General features: G+C 36.7%; 1 protein-coding gene across 3 annotated transcripts in view; it reads right to left on the reverse strand.

Moving 5' to 3' along the window:
* LOC110846954 (cytoglobin-2) overlaps window positions 1-18,372 on the reverse strand; it is a 19,899-nt gene extending 1,527 nt beyond the window's left edge. Inside the window, exons 1-7 of one of the 3 annotated variants that reach the window (XM_035848957.1) lie at window positions 12,615-13,231; window positions 12,509-12,536; window positions 11,448-12,239; window positions 1,481-1,585; window positions 577-697; window positions 134-166; window positions 1-31 (exon numbers count right to left, since the gene is read on the reverse strand). The exon at window positions 1-31 is cut by the window's left edge and continues 1,527 nt beyond it. In XM_035848957.1, coding sequence (XP_035704850.1) covers window positions 1-31; window positions 134-166; window positions 577-697; window positions 1,481-1,585; window positions 11,448-11,692 — 535 coding nt within the window. In that variant the 5' untranslated portion in view covers window positions 11,693-12,239; window positions 12,509-12,536; window positions 12,615-13,231. The other 2 variants (XM_035848956.1, XM_035848958.1) reach the window with 2 other exon arrangements.
* Window positions 18,373-19,197: the final 825 nt, after the last annotated feature.

Raw genomic sequence — 19,197 nt, forward strand, 5'->3', positions numbered from 1 at the left:
GGTCGCTCGACCAAATTTCTGACAAAACTGGCTGTGGAAAACATTATTAATTAAACAATATATACGGATTCAGTTAATGACAAACAATAGTTCGGAAGTTTTGTACAAAGTTTATATTTATTAGTATTTTTACCTCGATCGCTTTTATAAATTGGGGGCCAACGTGCTGAAAAGAGAATTACATTTAGTTTTCGTACCATAAGATATTTTCGTGATTTTGATGGTTAAAGTCAAAAGGATCTGTTTAATACAAAATCCACCGAAGCTTAATTGTAACGAGTTTAGTGATGTATTGCCTTCTAATTCATTCATATGCACACATATTATACACATGCAATTTATTCTCAAACAGAATATTAGTGAAACTAATTTTGTATTCAAAATAAATTTTGACAAGCAGGAAATACAGGTTTCATGTATTTGTAGATTTCCTGTTTATTTTATATGCACATATTTAGCATCGATATTACTCGAAACCCTATCACACACTCATGCAAGGACTAATTGTAAGACTCATGCGAAACAACCAAATCCACAAAACAATGTAATATTTAAATGATTCTGGAACTCGCGTACATCGATATATTTTTTTGGAGCGCCGTAGTAAAAATGAGCTTTCCCTAATTCCTCAAGCAGCTTGTCCAATTTTTCTTTTTCATCCAGACGTGCCACGGCCTTCTGCACGAATGCCATGACCCTAGAAATTACAAATAATAGTAATTAAATTATGTAGGATTTTTCTCAACGAAACAATCACAGGTGGACAAAATATACCATTTTTATAAGGACTCTTGGGGTATACAAGATTAGGGAAGCTTAGAAATAGCCTGAAATTATAAAAATATGGGACAGGCTTTGGTTCATAACAATGAAAATGGGACAACATTGATGGGCTTTGGACATTACACTCTAATATGTGCATAGATATGATAGAACAAGTTACGCTTCCCTAGTCCCACATCTTTCTGGTCTAATTTCCAACCACTCAGTTGAGGTTTCCTTTGTGCATGACAATTCTGCAGCTCCCTTCCGACCAACTCTAGACTCGGGGTGGGTGCAAGTTTAATTTACGGTCACACTCAGGCACCAGGACGAGCAACCAGAGTCAGGAATTGTATATAGTGCCAGTTCGTTTTAGAGGATGACTACTTGGAGTAAAACTGAGCTAGAACACCAGAATATCGTATATCTCGTCAGTCTCTTTCTTCCTCGAGCACGATTAATTAACGATCTTTACTTGTTCTCAGAACCCTTCCATCCGCCTTGTAGAATGAAACGAGAAAAATCCTCAAATTTAATTACCACAACGTTTCGTGTGTTGTACTATCTCTTTTCTTATGCTCGAGGAGAGCAAAATGAACGTAAATCGGAATGGCCTTATTCCGTATACCTTAATTGTATCGTCGACAGTACAATGTTTCGAAGCGGATATATTGGTTAATTTGTCAGAAATGCGTCCAATTTAGTAACAGGAAGTTACCTTAAAGCGTGAGCGCGTAATTGTTTGCTGTGCTGGAGTTCCTCATGTTTGATTCCATTGAACGGTAAAAACACCTCCTTGACATCAGGGTGTGTTTCAAACAGTCTGAAAGTGACAAAAGTTAGAAATATATTTGTAATACGAAACGGAAATTAAGGTTTCCTCTTTAGTTTTAGTGAGGAATCATTTCTGAAGTGTACACGGTATGCACTTACTACTTGCGTATAGACCCATCCATTTTTTGTGCAATGTATTATTATTAGTACATGTATAAATGTTCTAAAATTTCATCCTTTACTTTCTGCCTGGCAGGCTCAACGAAATGCTTTAGGTTATTTTTCCAAGGCTTTCAAATGAACAGAAAATAGAGTCATTTTAAAATGCTGTGAAAAATTGAACAATTCACGAGAGCAAGTTGACAAGCGGACAAATATCCATTTTGTGCCATACAAAATAGTTATGCTCAAGAAGGGTGGTGCGAATCCTTCTTCATTCTATCAACTGATTGAAATGAAGTAACAAAAAGTAGGAGAAAGCACGGAACAAAACTGTTTTCTAATGAAAGAATCTCCAGCAAAACCTCCAAAGCCAACCAAATTCCAGTTTCAATGGACAACCATGTCGTCGTTGCGGCATTCATCGTAAACTATATAGTCGGAGCTGTGTGGATATTTAGGACACAAGATGCATGTATATACTACGCTTTGGGGAAAAGTTGGTAGTTTGTTGTACACAATCTTTTTGTCTTTTACGCCTTTGAATCATGAAAAGAAGAGTCGAAGACAGCAAGCCCTGGAGATGAGAACAAGAGGGCAGGAAAGAAGAAGCAGGAAGTTAAGCAAGATTCTTGACATGTGTGTACATACATATACCAAATATCAAGACTCTTATTTTCGTCATCACGTGTTATAAAGTTATGAAGGTCTGTATTGAATTTACTGAAGTACAATTATCAATTCAATACAAATGTTTAGGCACGCATTGGGTTGTGGGCCCTTTAATAATAAGTATTAAGCACATACATATAGTTACATAGACAGATGCACGGTTTTATAATTCTGTCGAACGATGTGTATTAACTCTTGGATGAAATTTTGGAATTTTTAAAACAGACCAGTGATCAGGAAACAAGTTGAGATGGATATTAGATATATCTGGGATCACGAATATGTTTATGAAAATTCGAGCAAAATTTGATTTTTAATGATGGTTTTAGGTCAAAATCGATGAGAACGACTGGACAATTGTTTAACAACATTTTGTCGACTTTGAAATCCGATCAAGCTTATGCTTGGTAAGCATTAATGACCGAATTTAATGAAACCAATTAACAAGTCGGTAAGTGAAGCAATGCAAATAGTTTTTCACTTTCACTTTGTCCCTTTGCGCACAATATATAATGTACACACAGCATATTCTTTGTGGACACACATCTGTACATACAACACGTACCAGAGAGCGTCCAATGCTTTCTACGTAAGGACGCGTCTGGAGACTTGGACTACATAAATTCGTCCCAATTCAGCTTGTTTGTGTCATGAAAGCTTCTGATTTACAAGCCAAGTGTGGACTAGATAACTCGTTCCATCGCATCAACACATATTTGCAGCTTATACTGTAGATGAGGGAGTCCCATGAGTGTTATAATGATCGGAAGAAGGACAGGTTTCACACGAGGAATTAAATAAATGTCAAGGATTAAATAACTTGGCGGAGGCGATATACAAATAAAATACAAGTGCCAACGCCCAACAACTCCGAAGTTTTTGAAAATGAGGATGATGATGATGTGGGAAGCGAAGATAACTTTATATTACATAATGAAGAAATAGGGGCTGAAATTAGTGGAACTGCATCATGCAAGCACTTATAAGTATTTAGTCGTTGGCAAAGTGCAAACTGCAAGGACAATGGTCGGCAACAGTCCTTATAGATGCATAAAATAATGAAATGCCATCTTTATCACATGCTGGTGGGCCACAATCTCTGGCATTTGAGTCCTTAGTGGCAACTCCCACTGACTTTCACTCTAACGATTAGTAACTAAAGTTCAAATTTTCAGTCGAGGATGAAATGTTTTTCATACTTTCATGGTTGTGTGTTCAATATGATATGAGATCCAAGATTATTTCATACATCTTCCAGACTGTCAATTTCAAGACACATCACATGTTTACATATTATTCATATTGCTTGTGACAAGATTCACGCGTTTTTAATAATTCAACACATAGCATGTGCGATAGAAGAATGTAAGCATAGAAATATTTATATCGGATGTAAGCTAGTTGAGTTAACTTTCATGCACAATACATATAACCAACACATATAAATTAAGTAGGTATGTGTGTTCGTCGTGTTCGTCCATACTATTGATTTTTCTTAGGTGAGGCAAAAGTAAGCATGGGTGCCCGAAAAAAAAGTCACCATGGTTACGGCGAAGCCTAAGTATGCTTTCGTATATACCCTTTGAAAATGTCAAGAGGGGTAGAGCCTAAACGGTTAAAGATAGCCAAAAAGTGTAAAAGGCAATCGTGCAGAGGATAATGAGGAGATGATGTTTTACAGCTTTCTCGGTAGAAAAGTTGTATCGTGGGCTCTCTAATCTCGATTTGAAATTTTAGAATCGAAATTTGAGACACTTGCACCAAACGACTATATGCATAAAACCTGATTTTATCATGCAGAAATCGGTTGTGCCTCATTTAAAGCAAATCCGATGGAGATTGGTTTAAAACTAAAAAAGTTTTGATGGAGGCATCTGACACTACTCATGTTGCTAAGCATTCATCATCAGAATTATGATATTCTTAGCTGGTTGTTCTTAACAACCAGTATACAAATTTTCTATAAATGGAGCTACAGTCCGTTTACGATATGACCCTCCACGTCACCACTGCAATGCTATTAGTAATGAGAGTGATGACGTCGAGGATCGTATCGTAAAAAACAGGAGTAGTTGTGTTATGAAATTGCAACACAGGTACATATGTACCTTATATGAAGTGCCTCAATATAACCAACCGAATGACCGCTTAGAAAACAATTGAAGGCACACTTGCTGGTTGAAGTTGTGGTAAATCCTGATTATTAATCCGGACTAGGGATTGACGATTATCATTCCATACTATTTCGAAAAGTATGGAAGACAATATGGAAATGAGACCCATTATGCTCCCCAAGTAAAACTATTTCGCACGATGTGGGAGTCGTCCCACGTTTGTGCTCCGTATGGTTTTGACGCTAAGACGTTTTAAAAAAAATTCATCATGGTCGACTATTTTGGATATAAATACGTAAGTATAAGTAACAGCAGAAGGGGACATTTACCAAAATTTAGAGTAGTAATTTTTTTACAAAATTTGTATTTGAACCAAATTTCTACCTACTATAATTTCTGAGAAAATTACAATCAAACTGAGTGGTATAATTCCTTGCCAACTCTCTTGTGGTACCTTAATCCCTTAGCCGAGAAGAAAAGCAATTCCACTCTCAGCCCACTCTGTAAGCGAAAGTAATTACCAAATTATTTAACCGAATTTCAACCAGTGATGTGAAATATAAAATTAGAGTTTCTTAAACGCGTGGTAAATTAGTTTTTCAACCTCCTATGGGTATTTTCAACTGATTTTGTATTTTGTCTTCAGTTTAAAAAAAACTGACAATATTTGAAATATAGTTTCACAATTTCGACCAGTGTAATGAATTGTCTGAAAATGCATAACCCTTAAAATTATAAAATAAAATAATTTTAAAAAAGCTTGCTTAGGTGAGGCGCTGCTAAAAGTGAAAAACAAGACCTCTGGGGATCTCTTTTAAATATCTCGTCCCCTCGTCATTGTAACAGGAATTGGTGGCTTTGCATCACCGCGAGGCCAAACATTTTACGCTAAGCTTCTATTGGCTTCTAACAATCAAAATAATTCGTTAGAGAAAAATATGGGTTTACAAATTTTTCAAAATTATCATTATCACATTCTCATTCGTATTGAAAACTAGTTGTGCTATTAAACACTTTAAAAATATATGTGGTATCCTCCAAATGTGTTCGTCGGCATTTTCATTTCTTAAAATACAAACCCGCATAAATAATGACGCACAGCGCATGCCACATACATAGGTATATACATTATTGAACCTTACATAAAATTAAGAAATATCTAATAGTTACACCAGTCTTGATACAAACAGTTACTGTATTGAGTTATTTTGAATAGCTAATATTCCAATACATATCTACTACCGTTGATAACACTGTTGATAAAACTGTAATTGTTAATGCAGCCATGGGTCAAGATGGAAATACTATTCTTAAATTTACGAACCGAGACAACATTTCTGAAATTCGTCAAACGTGGTTGAAGTGATGTGCATAAGACGTGCGGAAAATTGTACACGTCCTTCAAATTTTACTAGCTGGCTGAAGTACTGGCTAACCATTGAATTAAATTGTTAGCTATATAAAGATATTTTACTACTTGGTAAATTATGCATTATTTACATCCTCCGCAAGTTTTAGCAAACTCAACTCAGGTTTACAAGCCGTCCGAAGCAATAATCGTTTGTTTAAGCATTAATCCATACGTACATATATTGGCACAATTTTAATTTGTAATAAATATCTACAATTTGTATACTCTTAGCAGCAAATGTAATTTGTATTTTCGTCGTTGTGTGTAATCAACGGGGTGGCATGTTAATGTTATATGGTCAAAATGTTTGGCCTCGCGGTGATGCAAAGCCACCAATTCCTGTTACAATGACGAGGGGACGAGATATTTAAAAGAGATCCCCAGAGGTCTTGTTTTTCACTTTTAGCAGCGCCTCACCTAAGCAAGCTTTTTTAAAATTATTTTATTATAAATGTAATATAACAGTATTATAATAGTGACACAATAATGCGTGTGCACTATGTAAATAGTTACAAATATAGGTACATACATGTACCTATTCATTTAGATAATCTCTTTTACCTTAGGTTTGAACCATTATAAACCACATATTCTCGATACTTTCAAACGAACATTCAAATTGGCTTGTCAGATTTTGGTAACCTGTACGAGGTACATATGTGGGTGAACTTGGAAACTTTTCTAGCGAACGAAAACAAAGCCGAAACTTGTATCATGCTATTTGCTAACTGTTGGTACAATTTGCTCATGTTCAATCGAGAGTAACATGTATTTATATGCACATATGTTCAGCAAAATAAATTTCCGGAACAAATTGAAATGATGAGTTGAAAATGATGATGCGGGTTATATTTCAATTTCGTAGGAAATGCAGCATTTACCAAAACCGGTATACATACATACGTGCTTACAAGGTTGAGAATATTGAGACTTGTCGTCACTTTTTCCGGCTGACGCCATCCAGCCGTATGGACGCAACATTTCGTCATTCGCCCACTGACGTCCAAATGTTCTGGCCTAAGATGGTGGCTTTGTTTGGTTTCACAAATGTCCTTTTAGTTCAGTTGGAAGTTGGAGAATGTAAATGCAGGGGTTTGAAGGTTGGGCCGTGAAGTGGATGAATAGAAATGGGGATTAAATTGAATTTTCTAAGGACCCCATCTTCAGATGAACTCCCCTAAATTGTATATTCGAATGACACCCGCATCTGAGTCAAATGCCTGCATAGTGCTAGACAAATATTTCAATTGTGAAGAATGGAATAATCCATTTATTTGTTATTGAGAAACATGCGCTGGCATTTTGTTGTTAGATTTAAATAAAATAGTATGACGATGCAGAATATTTAGTCACAAAGTTTCGTGCCAGAAATGAGCTAACCAGACTTGATGAACATGCTAAACTTCAATCCTTTGTGTTTATGCACTTCATTGAATATATATGTATGCACATGTAGGTACGCTATTTTTCAGTATTTGGGCATTGGAGTGGTTGATACCGGGTGCATAAACTTTATGCACCCTGGGTTGATACATTGATACATTGATTAGTGGAGATTTCGAGTTTTATGCATATCACTTCGGCCTCGTCCTAAGCTGAATTTTTAACGTGGTGTCTTCTTATTTGTAGACACCGTGATCTGTTCATGTATTTTAATTTTCAGAGAGGGTGGAACAAATCCTACAATGTCATTAAAGTTGCTCAAAAAAGAAATCGCATTGCAATTATTCTGCACATTAATGTTGAGATGCTGAAATAGCTTAGGAATACGAAAATCGGGCGTGTGATAAGGACCCCGGAAGCTTCTTGGATAACTCGAGGTTTTAACTCTGTTTGCACTATGCGTTTCTAGTTAAATCAATTGAAACTTTTCCATTCACATCAGTAGCAGGGCAAAGTCAGTTAATCACTGTATCTAGCAAAATCTTCATTTACATCCACTTGAACTTTCCCCATTTTTAGTCGCTGTTGGTCTCCAATATATTGGAGAAGAAATGAACCAAGAATGCATTAGATAAATAAATATAGTGGATATCCTCCTGCAAATTCCTAAAAGCGCCTCAAGTTTTATTTCCGAAAAAGCACTCAAAAGACAATTGTCCACGGGCACCACCCTACTTTCTCCATCCACGGTCTCATCCATTTTATAAATCTTCCATCCATGCACTGCAACTCCCAAACTCCGTTCATCTCGAATATCTTTAAAACTCTCTTCGATATTTCGGTAGTGATGAAGCAAAGAATAAGATTGAAAATTCAGAATTCGCTAAGAAAGAAACTCAGGGCTGCCTGCACTTCGTTTCATCCGCAATAATCCGCGTTCTTGACTTGAGGTTTCCCCCTTTATCTACATTTTTTATTCCAAATTTCCGTGCATATAATACTTGGGAACTGTAAAAGGAAGCAACAGTATAAAAAGATGCTGGTCCTTTAATCAGGACATATAAATCTTCATTTCAAATAATCATTAATATTCATTCTAATTCTGAAGAGCTTAGCTTGTATTATTATTCATTCTAAGTAGGAGAGGTTTAAGAGTTATATAATATTATACTTTTTTCATAAACTATTCATTAAAGCCAATTTGGTGTCTAGTGCAGATCCCTGAAAATATGAAATATTTTAAAATATGTATTTTATACTGAAGCAAATATCTCTCCACACAGATCAGGATCTGAGTACGACAACAATGTCCTTCAAACTAACGTAGGGATTCGATCCTAATTTTCATAATCACATCGCACTAAAGTCAAAGGCTAATTAAGTATGCACAGAGAGTGCTTTAAATTGAAATGGTTGTTGAAACACTCAAGAATTTTCTTAGTTCCCTTTACACATTCTGTCAAGACATTCTTTCGAAGCGACGGCTTTCCAACTCAAACTTTTATACATACATATACATGAAAGGCAAAGATGGCAACATGCTTTGAAAAGAATGCCTTATCTGCCCTAAGAAAATGTACGCATCCCTATCGCGAGCTGAATAGAATTTCATTCGTTCCATTTGCTCAAACGAAAGTCTTTTAGCACATGTAAATTTTCTAAAAAGCGTTCTAATTCAATCAGCAGTTCGTACATATCTCACTCTACACATCCCTTCGCATTAACTTTACTCTAAACCCCATCACAGCTACAAAGAACAAACCAATCCGTTGAATAGAATGGTTATATTTGCCCAACTAAAACTCATCCATTTAAAAGTAGTCGAAAAGTAGTCGACTCAATTGAAACTCACATCTCCATCAAGAGGAAGTGTCAAACATAGGGAAGCAGTTTAACTTTTCAAAAAAAGTAAAAGATTTTTCTGTAAAACTCGTTTATATGTCTGTACGTGTTTCATACAAATTGTTCAATCAGTAACAATTTGACGTTTGTAAGCACCTTATAATCAACAACTAAATACATGACTGTTTCCGTGCGCTGTGAAGGGAGAGAGAATGAAACAAATATTTGCATACTGAATTTATACACTGACTGAAGAGAGCAAATCTTTCGTACTTTCCGGCAACACTCGCAAGCAATATTTTTTATCGCCTTTTTACTTTGATAAAGTTTACTCATGGTTTTTTATACTTGGATCTACGCCTGTAGAACGCTGTGCGATTAGTGTGCGTCATTCCCATTTATCGTCTAAATCTCTGAGCAGGAACCGCCTACCAAGTCCTTCCTTTCCATGCAACGGAGAAAGCAAGAAATCACAAACGTCCAAGTTGACGATGAGCAATCAAGTGTTTGCGTTTATCTCGTTTAAACTTGAACAAGTTGTCACACGTCTACATCATCTGGTGTAGGACTGCAGATTGAGAGTGAGAATAATTTTTCAGAGTCGAAACTCTAGGCCTGTACCACCAGAGAAAGTTGGGACAAATAGTTTAGCTGGAAAGTAAATCATCCTATTAGAACGTTTATAATTCCTGCCTATGTTATGTTATGTATGCCTCACAGATCTCAGAGTGAGTTACACAAAATGTTTAGGGCTCTACCATTAGAGTTAAATTTATTCCGTCTAATTTTAGTATTCTGGTGATTAAGCCGATGATACAAATAATTAGCAAACTTTTGAAATGAGAAGACAATATAAATGGAGTCTATTAAACACAATTAAGTTAATATACACAGAATTGTGGAATTTTTCTAGTGTACAGAAACTAACATACCCTTTTAAAGAGTGTACTATTTTCTGCATAGGTCTTGGTAGAGCTCAGGCTTTCACAGAAATGGCAGTTCGTACATATTATTATTATGTGTCGGATCGGATCATCGGATGAGAGAAAGTAGCAGTTTTAATAAGACGACGGAGAAGCTGTCGTGATGATCAAAGGGTGCGAAGCGCTTGCAACCACGACTGAGGATGAGATGAATTCAATAATATTTGGTCTCTAACACGGCAAGGCAGGAAGCCAGCAGCAGCGTATGTTCGGAGGACGAATGAGCTGCAGAAGCGTTAAAAGCTTTTCTCTCTGGTTGGAGAAATCTTATTCGCACTTTATTGGTCCCACAGGCTGTCGCTTTCACGATGCAAAATCAGATCGGTGGTGGTGACGTGAAGTATTTAACCTGTCGCCTAGTCTGTACAAAGTGAAAATTCTGTACATTGACATCCAGGACTACTCATGGGGTTAATTGCTACCCGTGTGACAGATTTAAAAGCCATTTGTGACGTGTACAAACTTTCCACCAATAGAAAGCTAACATTACTGGATTGTATTAAAAGCAAACATACACATGGACGCATACCTAAGTACAATCTTATGCTGCATGCTGACTGATTGCTTCAAAGAGTGAAGGAATGAAGAACGGAATAAAGGGGTCGATGGAAGCCCAAGTATTATTACTGGGTCACTCTGACATTTTTATTTCAGTTGCTCTTCTTCCACTCTATTTATTTGTTCCAGAAAACACTTTAAACCTTCTCTTGTACCGACACAAGTAGGCAATCATGTGTGAGATCCTCCTTCTTAGAACGTCTTTCTTGATGCAAACACAAAGTCTACTACAAAAAGTAGACACCTACGTCTCTTATACGGTGTACCGTATAAGAGTGCATTGAGTACTTTGGCAAAGTACTCAAGTGCAATTGGTCGAATGAAATTACAATTTCGTGAGCGCGATCGAATAAGGTGTGAATTGTTGCAAAGTTACATTTGTCTGTTACATTTGTCTGAATATGCCTGGAATTTTCACCTAAATAAAAGTGTGGATTTGGTGTATCCAGCATAGTAGCAACTGAGACTAATAAAAGTAGTTTTATACTGAATCTAATTTATTAAAAATATATGTGTAGTAATTGTATTTTATGTAAATATGTATTCTAATATTTCAAAAACTCTAAGGAACAGCCATGTAAGAATTTCTAGAAAGAAAAGACAAGAAGTCAAGAACTAGCAACGTGCAAGAATGTAAAAAAAATACCCATGATGGAACTCACAGATATGTACAATTGAAATTGGAGGAAACACGTTGAGCTCAGTTTTCCTCTTGAGGGGCTCCATCTTATTTGAACTCGTATGCTTATTCCATGACATGTCAAAAGATGTGGGCGGAAGATGACTTACGAGACGAATGTGATGACCCCAACGCGGCTTATGTCAGCTTCGATAAGTTTCCAGCTGGTCCTGATGAAGATTTTTTGCTCCTCCGTGAGCCACTCGACGGGAGGGGGGCCACAAAGGAGCAGCCTCGCCTGGCTGCTCACGGTAGAATGTTTTCTGGGTGGAAGGGAGGGCGGGTGGTGGGGCGTCGAGTGCGGAGGTGGGTGGTCACTCGACTCCGACTCCTGTCTCACGATGGCATTCCCCATTTGGCGACAAAAAAATTATGTTTCTTAAATCTTCTGGTGTTGCTGCGGCTAAGTAATGCTTGTTCTATTTGGTGACTCTCTAACGACAATTCTTTTACCCACCAGTTTGTTGTCAACCTAATAATAACAGAGCAATTCACTTAGTCGGACTGTTGGCTTGCTTTACTTTCTTTTCTCCTTTCTCCAATTTTTGGCTGCTCTGCTGCTTCCTTTTTCACATCATCTCCTCACCGATTCCCGTATTGAGAGAGCAAATTGGAAATCCACAGGAAAAAAAGACACATGAGGTATTATTCTCTGTAAAAGGAAGAAAGTTGTTGAGACTTGAGAGATGAGGCGTAATCCTGAGACTTGTCACTGCTGCGGAGGCGTCTCACATTGAACCAAACAATGAGCACAACTTTTACAATAAGGTCTCTTCCCTTCCCTCTGTGCTAGCATGAGAGTGTAGAAATTTCAATTAGGCGTAGCGTAGGTTAGCTGCGGAACCAAAGTTGATTAGCTGCCTTGTTCTGTCGTCTTTGGTCAAACAAGATGTGCAGTGAAGCTGAAACACAAAGATACATCTGTTGAACTGGCATAAAAACGTATAAAGTGTCACCCATTCCAGATAAGATAAGGTATTAAGATATTTACTGTATGGAGGATGGAGGTATTTTTTCTTAGGTGAGGCATAGTAACCATGACCACATGAAAAAGTGCATGGTTACGGCGAAGCCTAAGAATGCAAACAGACCCCCCTTCCAAATATTCTGCCAAAGATTGTGGCAAAACGGCTAATCGTATCAAAATGGTGTAAAAGGCAATCGTGCAGACCTTGCTGAGAAGATGATGCCCGTCAGGTCTAGAGACACGACAATCTTATTTTAACCCATTTAAAATCGAATTTAAACTTTAAAACGACTGGCAAATTCACTTTTACCGTGCAAAGGTCATGACTCGTCCATGTTTTAATGTGCGGAAATCTATAACGTGTCATTTAAAACAAACCCGAACGAAATCGGATAAGAAATGAAAGACTTTTCTTGGTGGCACCTGCAACCAGTTACACACGTTAATTATAATGGTTCTGCATTAATTATAATAAATCTACGTTTCTATTAGGAACAAGCACAATGGAAACATGCAAGATCTGTATGTATGCACTTTTAGAAATCCAGTATAAAAATAGTACCATGCGGTATTCAGAAATGACTACGAAAGTGGTATTGATAAGTAATACTGTGCGGTAATAGCTTTACTATATCGGTAGTAAAGTCTTACCATAACGCATAATTTTAATACTAATTGTAAGCAGTAGAAATAGAATTCTATTAGAGATTTCTAACAGAGTGTATATGCATGCATAATGAGTTGGTGCATTTCTTGACTATGAGTTCACGGGAAATTTAATTGGGTATGCCACGCATCCACACCCACTGGGGAATTATTTAGTATTCCACGCATACTAAATAATCTTATGGACTTATGGGGATTTAATTTGGTATCTATTATTGGTGACAGCTTAAAGAGACTTAAAAACAAAAATAAACTAATTCTTAAAAAAAACTTAGGTGAGGCTTGCTTAAAAGGAGAAAACAAGCGGTTATCATCGTGTATTAGAATAATGTGCTAAATCAATTTTCATCTCATGATTTATAATTTTCGGTAAACAGAACAGCAAAGTATATGCGTTTGGGACCATTTGCCTCGCCGTGGGCCGTTTTGTGAATTAAAATAACTTTAAAATTTATTAGTGTTCAGAGAATTTGTTACACACATGCGGCAAATACGTCGAATACATAATTTGTTGGTTAATTTTGCTATCCATAATCGATTTCTGATCATATTTACCAAGCGTGGGTTAATTTCCAATATTACATTAATTACATACAATAGTAGAACATGAATTTTTAAAATCTTTACCTATTCTAGAAATATATTCAAAGACTGCAAAGTCACAAATTAACAAAGCTTAAATATAGCACAATTTGAATATTTATGTAAGATGACATATTTGAATTGAATTAATCACGGCCCACGGCGAGGCAAATGGTCCCAAATGCATATACACACATTATTCTAATACACGATGATAACCGCTTGTTTTCTCCTTTTAAGCAAGCCTCACCTAAGTTTTTTTTTAAGAATTAGTTTATTATTAGATCAGTTAAGGAAATAGCAACCGTTGTTACAAATTGGATCGCCATGTGGGCAAGGACATTATTTTTCTCCATTCTAGCATAAAGAAAGTGGAGTTGATGGTACATGCATAATAAAGGTCTTCTCTCCATGTTTCGAAATTCTGAGAATGTGGTTCTTTTATAAGTTTCCTTTCTCCCAGAGCTGTCAATTTCCCTTCTCGTGGCCCAACAACACATGCATACCAAATGAAAATAACTTATTATTAACTTATCAACTTATTATTTCCAACTGTAATTGCGAACCGAAAAAAATTCTTTGTAACAAAATAACCATGCATTTGAGTCAAAAAATGTTTTACTAGTTTAAACCCAAGTTTATAATTATGCGTTTTTAAAAATCTAATATCATAGAAGCAAGTCGTTGGTTGAGATGTTTTTAAATTGATTTTGTGGACCATTACCATCATAAACTCTTTACAAACTATTTTTATATGCTAGTGGCGAGATAGGAATGCTACCATTCAGACTAAACGTCTCTCTTATTTAGGACTACGACAACATACAACATACAGCATGCATAATAAAATTATACAATTTTGTGTGCATTCGTATTCGGTCCATGTCCAGTGCTGTTCTTGTTTGTGCGTGACAGATGCAGGGCATTTCTTTTGTGACTGTTGTTGTATGTAAATAAATACAGCTTTTCTTTGAACTGGCTTAGAGCTGTCTTAGAAGAACTAAGAATGAACAACCAAAAATAATAAAACGTTCAGTGGAATTTCTCTTAGCCCACCCCAGGTTAAATACAATCCATTACTTTGTTCTGACAATTTTTAACGTATCATATCTACATAATGAGGAACTTATCTGCGACAGAAATCATCTTTTGTGATTTTCAGATACCAAAAATGTGGATTTTAAATGTGCCTCCACCTAATTCATCATGTAAGATAACGACACCAAAACTAGTGGGAGGATCGTTGACTACAACGAGTCACCCAGGGAATTTTTTTTAGCTTTTACATTTTGACACGTACCAAATTCCGAATCAATCAGTTAACCCTAAGGTTTTGACCCTAAGTTCTAGCATAAGGTAAAGTTATCACAGGACCATGATGGTTTCATAAGCTCTGTTCCGGAATACAATTGTGGCAAATATAATGGAAAGCATTATCCACAATTAACAATGAAAAATGAGTGTAAGTAGTTGGAACGCCCTCACACAGATTACAAGTACCTCTTTTACTTGCATATCATGCAGGCAGAGTTCGAAAGAGGTAAAAGGATATATGTGACATACATGCTTCAGATGTGGGAAAGCAGAGATTTTGGAGTCATGATGGGAAAGCAGTGACGGTTTGTTGATGATGATAGTGCAGTGGAAAATATTATGATGACATGCCATATGCTAGCAGCCAGGCAAACAACGCGGCGACAGATTTTCTTGGATAGAGACTTGAATTTAGAATCTTGTGTCCTCCCCTGGGAAATACTCAAGATTTCACTTGCATCCTTCATCCGTCCATCCATGCATGTGTGGTAGCAGTATAAAATTGAGTAAGGATGGGAGGACGTGTGGAATGGCTTATTACTGAATTCCTTACATGTATGTATTGCTTGTCATCATTCTGTCTCTTTGTTTCAATCTCAATAGTCCTTGGGCTGAGAGTGTTGAAGGGCTGAGAGTGTTGAAAGTTCTAAGATTACTGCTCAACAAGCTCATTTGTGCTGGCCATGCGAGCATGACTGAAATGAACTGACGACGCAACAAGAGGAGGCAGAGGACAAAGAAAGAAAAGGAAACCAAGGACAAGATGAGAAATTCCTCTCAAGTGTCAGTTTTCAACTTTCTCCAAGCCACTGAACAAAGTAATATAGAAGAGCTCTTATTTGAATTCAGAAGAATGTAGGCACAACAATATCGGGGATGCTGGGACGCGTCTAACTCACTTATGTATGTATTTCTCAATTTTATTGTTAAGCAATTCAGGAGGAACAAATACGACCAAAGACAGCAAAATAATAATTATTATTTTTGAGTGGTACTATATTAAAACTATAATACTGGATTACAAAAATGTCTGTTATAAATACATGCATAAATTGGCAAAAACCCTTTATTTCTTTCTTAAATACGTGCCTATTATCTAAATGGTAGCAGGTACGCTTAAATATAGATAATAATTGAAATTTTAAGCTTCAATAATACTACTTCCTGGACTGAAATAATAGTTCACTTCTATGAATATCGAATATTTATAATTAGTACATAAATACGAAGTGGGTGGCCATCCGTTGTATAGCGTATGTTTTGTGTTCATAACCGAAGCCGTAGACATATTTAAAACTGGGCTTCTACAAATTTTATAATTTATTGTGTAGGAGAATAGCAATGGATTATGAACTTATAACTTTGTCGGCAAACACTGACGACCTCCTTCCCCATATCTCCCTAGTTATTGCTCCAAAAACTTGGATAAGAGCTAAAAGTGAAGAGTTATCTGCACCCGACACCAATTTCATAAATACTACTATGCCACCCAACCAACCAAAGCGCTGGATTATATTGTTCATGGAATTGAACCACGCTGCGCCTTCCCAGGATTTTGATGTGTATTCTATCTTTAAACCTCCTATACTTACTAACGTTGTCCTATTATAGATCCCCGGATATTTATCCAACACGAGATATTGAGAATCTCAGGAATGGAATAATATACTCTGAGAATGAGAATCTCAGAGTGTGTACAACGTAAGACGTTGGTTGCTTTTGGAAATGGAAGGAAGGGAAAACTTCACAGAACTTGGAATAGGGCAGAATTTAATTGTGTCCAAGTTTTTCACTTTATTCCGTGAAACTAATCTTTACGTTCCTCAACGAATCTTGGCGTCACGAATTGTATTGTTATTGAGGTATGCACGATTTTAACTGCGAACAAACGATTATCCGTTTTAATCGCGATTATTCTTTAAATGTATTGCATGTATTGCATTAATTATGAGAAGCAATACATTTTCACAATATACATACATACTACTGGACGATGATAAGTTGGTTCATGGTTGTGTATTATGTGCGGTGTTTTGTATCACTGCGTTACTTATGCCAAAAAAAACCTGTTGTCTCTACATCCCTCGGGGTTACACGAAGCTCTAACAATTTATTCCTTCCCTTATTTCAGGCTAAAAAGCAATACTTCAAGAAAATTAATCAGTTTATTATAAAAATATTTGCATGATTTAATGCGTGAATTTCATATATGATTTTCTCTTGAATCAGAATTATATGTAAGTAACACGTTTGAAATTTGAATAGAGGCACGTAATGTTCACAGTGGAATGATGTTTCCTGTTTGCTTTCACCTTCATGCTCAACTGCACCCGTTCGCTTATCAGCTTGTAGAGATTGTAGAAAAATAGTTACAGATAACTCGGTAAATTTCTACCAAAAGGAGACCTGACTTGCTCAAGTTCAGCTAACTATAGCGAACAATATCTATATTACTGGTGGTGATTGTTGCTTCATGTTCTTGGGGCGAGTCTGGCTGACTGTAACCTTATTAACGTTTTACTTGCTACAATAATGACAGAATTTATAATGGAGACTTAACTGAAACATATTTCTGTTGACCCAAATTCAATGGATGCTTAGAGTAGAATGGATATGAGCTGGCTTCTTTTTATTTGTTTAGAGAAGGAACGAGGGAAACTCTTTGGTTGTAATTTTCCCTACTTCCTTTCCTTATGCCAAAACTTTTCAACTTCCACTAATACCAGAAAAGACCAACATTTTCCACAAGGATTCGGATGCCCTCCATCCTTCCGGATGAACATGAACCTTCAGTTTGGCTTCAATTGTTTTCTTTCTTATTATTTACTTTTAGTTTTCCTACCTTTTCCTCCGCTTATTCGCCAATCCCTGGACAGACAGACAAACTATCAAAACAAGGCATCATCAATGAAGCACAATTCCCAAGCAGAAAGAAGAAGTTGATACAGTTGAGGCAGTCGTAGACGGATATGCATTACGATATATCTATAGCTTTAAGATTCATTATACTTTGAAATTACTTATGTTACGTCAACTCCATTTTTTGATTACCATAAAATTAGAATAAATCAGACTGGCCTAAAATTGTATTCACGAGCTGAATTCAAAATATATAAAATGTTCCAAGCTGTACACTATGTATATACCAAAAATTTTGGAAACTTTTATCTCGGGTGGTAAAACCAAGTCTTACAGACATACGCACATTAGATCGTTGACCAAACATGGGAAGAACTTTGAGACCGTAATAGAATTGCTTATAGTTAAAATGATTTGGCTTACGAGTGAGGACAGTGGTGAGAAAAAATCTGCTGGTGATAACTTGATCAATGTTTCGATGCTGTAGTGCAACGTGCGAATAGCAGCATAACTAATTCGGTCTGAAGTGAGACTAGCAGAGAATGTGATGTGCACTTTCTTTTCGTTGGTAGAACGGTATTGCTCTACAACGAGGGCAGATCCATGACTTTCCTCCGCACTATCGTCAGCCGAGACTGGCGAAAGTTCCCAAAAGTCCTGGTAGACATTCAGGAGGTTCATAGTTCAGCAGGATAAATTCCCAGTTTCAACTGAGGCACGCGCTTCTGGCTTCTGAACGCCATCGTCCTCATCACATACTGATGCCCATGGTCAGCCCATGATGCAGCGACCCTACGTAATGCATACATACTTCATTCATCCTTTTATTGTTAGGATCAGTCATCCTCACATGTAGATAAATTAGGTAGAGTTGCGCAGGATAGGAAATTAATTATGAGGGCTCATTTTGCTTATTAATATACAATTGGGAGCCAGAGGTACTGACTGTTCAAACCGATACACTGATATGCCATAGGACATAATCAAAGGGAAAGCCTGATACACGATTGTTTCATCAGCTAATTTAATATTTACTATCAAATTAAAAGCTGCGTACGTAACTTTAACATTTGTGCACGTAGTACGTACTCATTTCACGTTTCAAGTATACACACACAATCAAACTGTCAAATCCTTCACACCTAGAAATCTTCTCTCGAAACAGAGTTTTTCCATTGAGCGAGCTGTTTTTGGGATAGAATAAATAATCCATCTTGCATAGTTAGTTTATCCATTTGTCGTGTGGTTATTCGCCCTATTCATAGATTTTGTTCTACTTGGAATCAGATTCCCCTGCTATTACTAAACATTCTCCAACGAGATACATATGGAGGAACATACATAAACGAAACATGCTGGATATTTCAGGGTTCTGAAAATGCCCATGGTTCGGATTTGTGGATGGTGAACCATGGGAATGGGATGAATGTTTACAGAGCCTTCTCTAAAATGAGGGTTGACTTGACTGACTG

The sequence above is a fragment of the Folsomia candida genome, unplaced genomic scaffold, assembly GCF_002217175.1.
Source record: "Folsomia candida strain VU population unplaced genomic scaffold, ASM221717v1 Fcan01_Sc003, whole genome shotgun sequence".
Taxonomy (NCBI): Eukaryota; Metazoa; Arthropoda; class Collembola; order Entomobryomorpha; family Isotomidae; genus Folsomia; species Folsomia candida.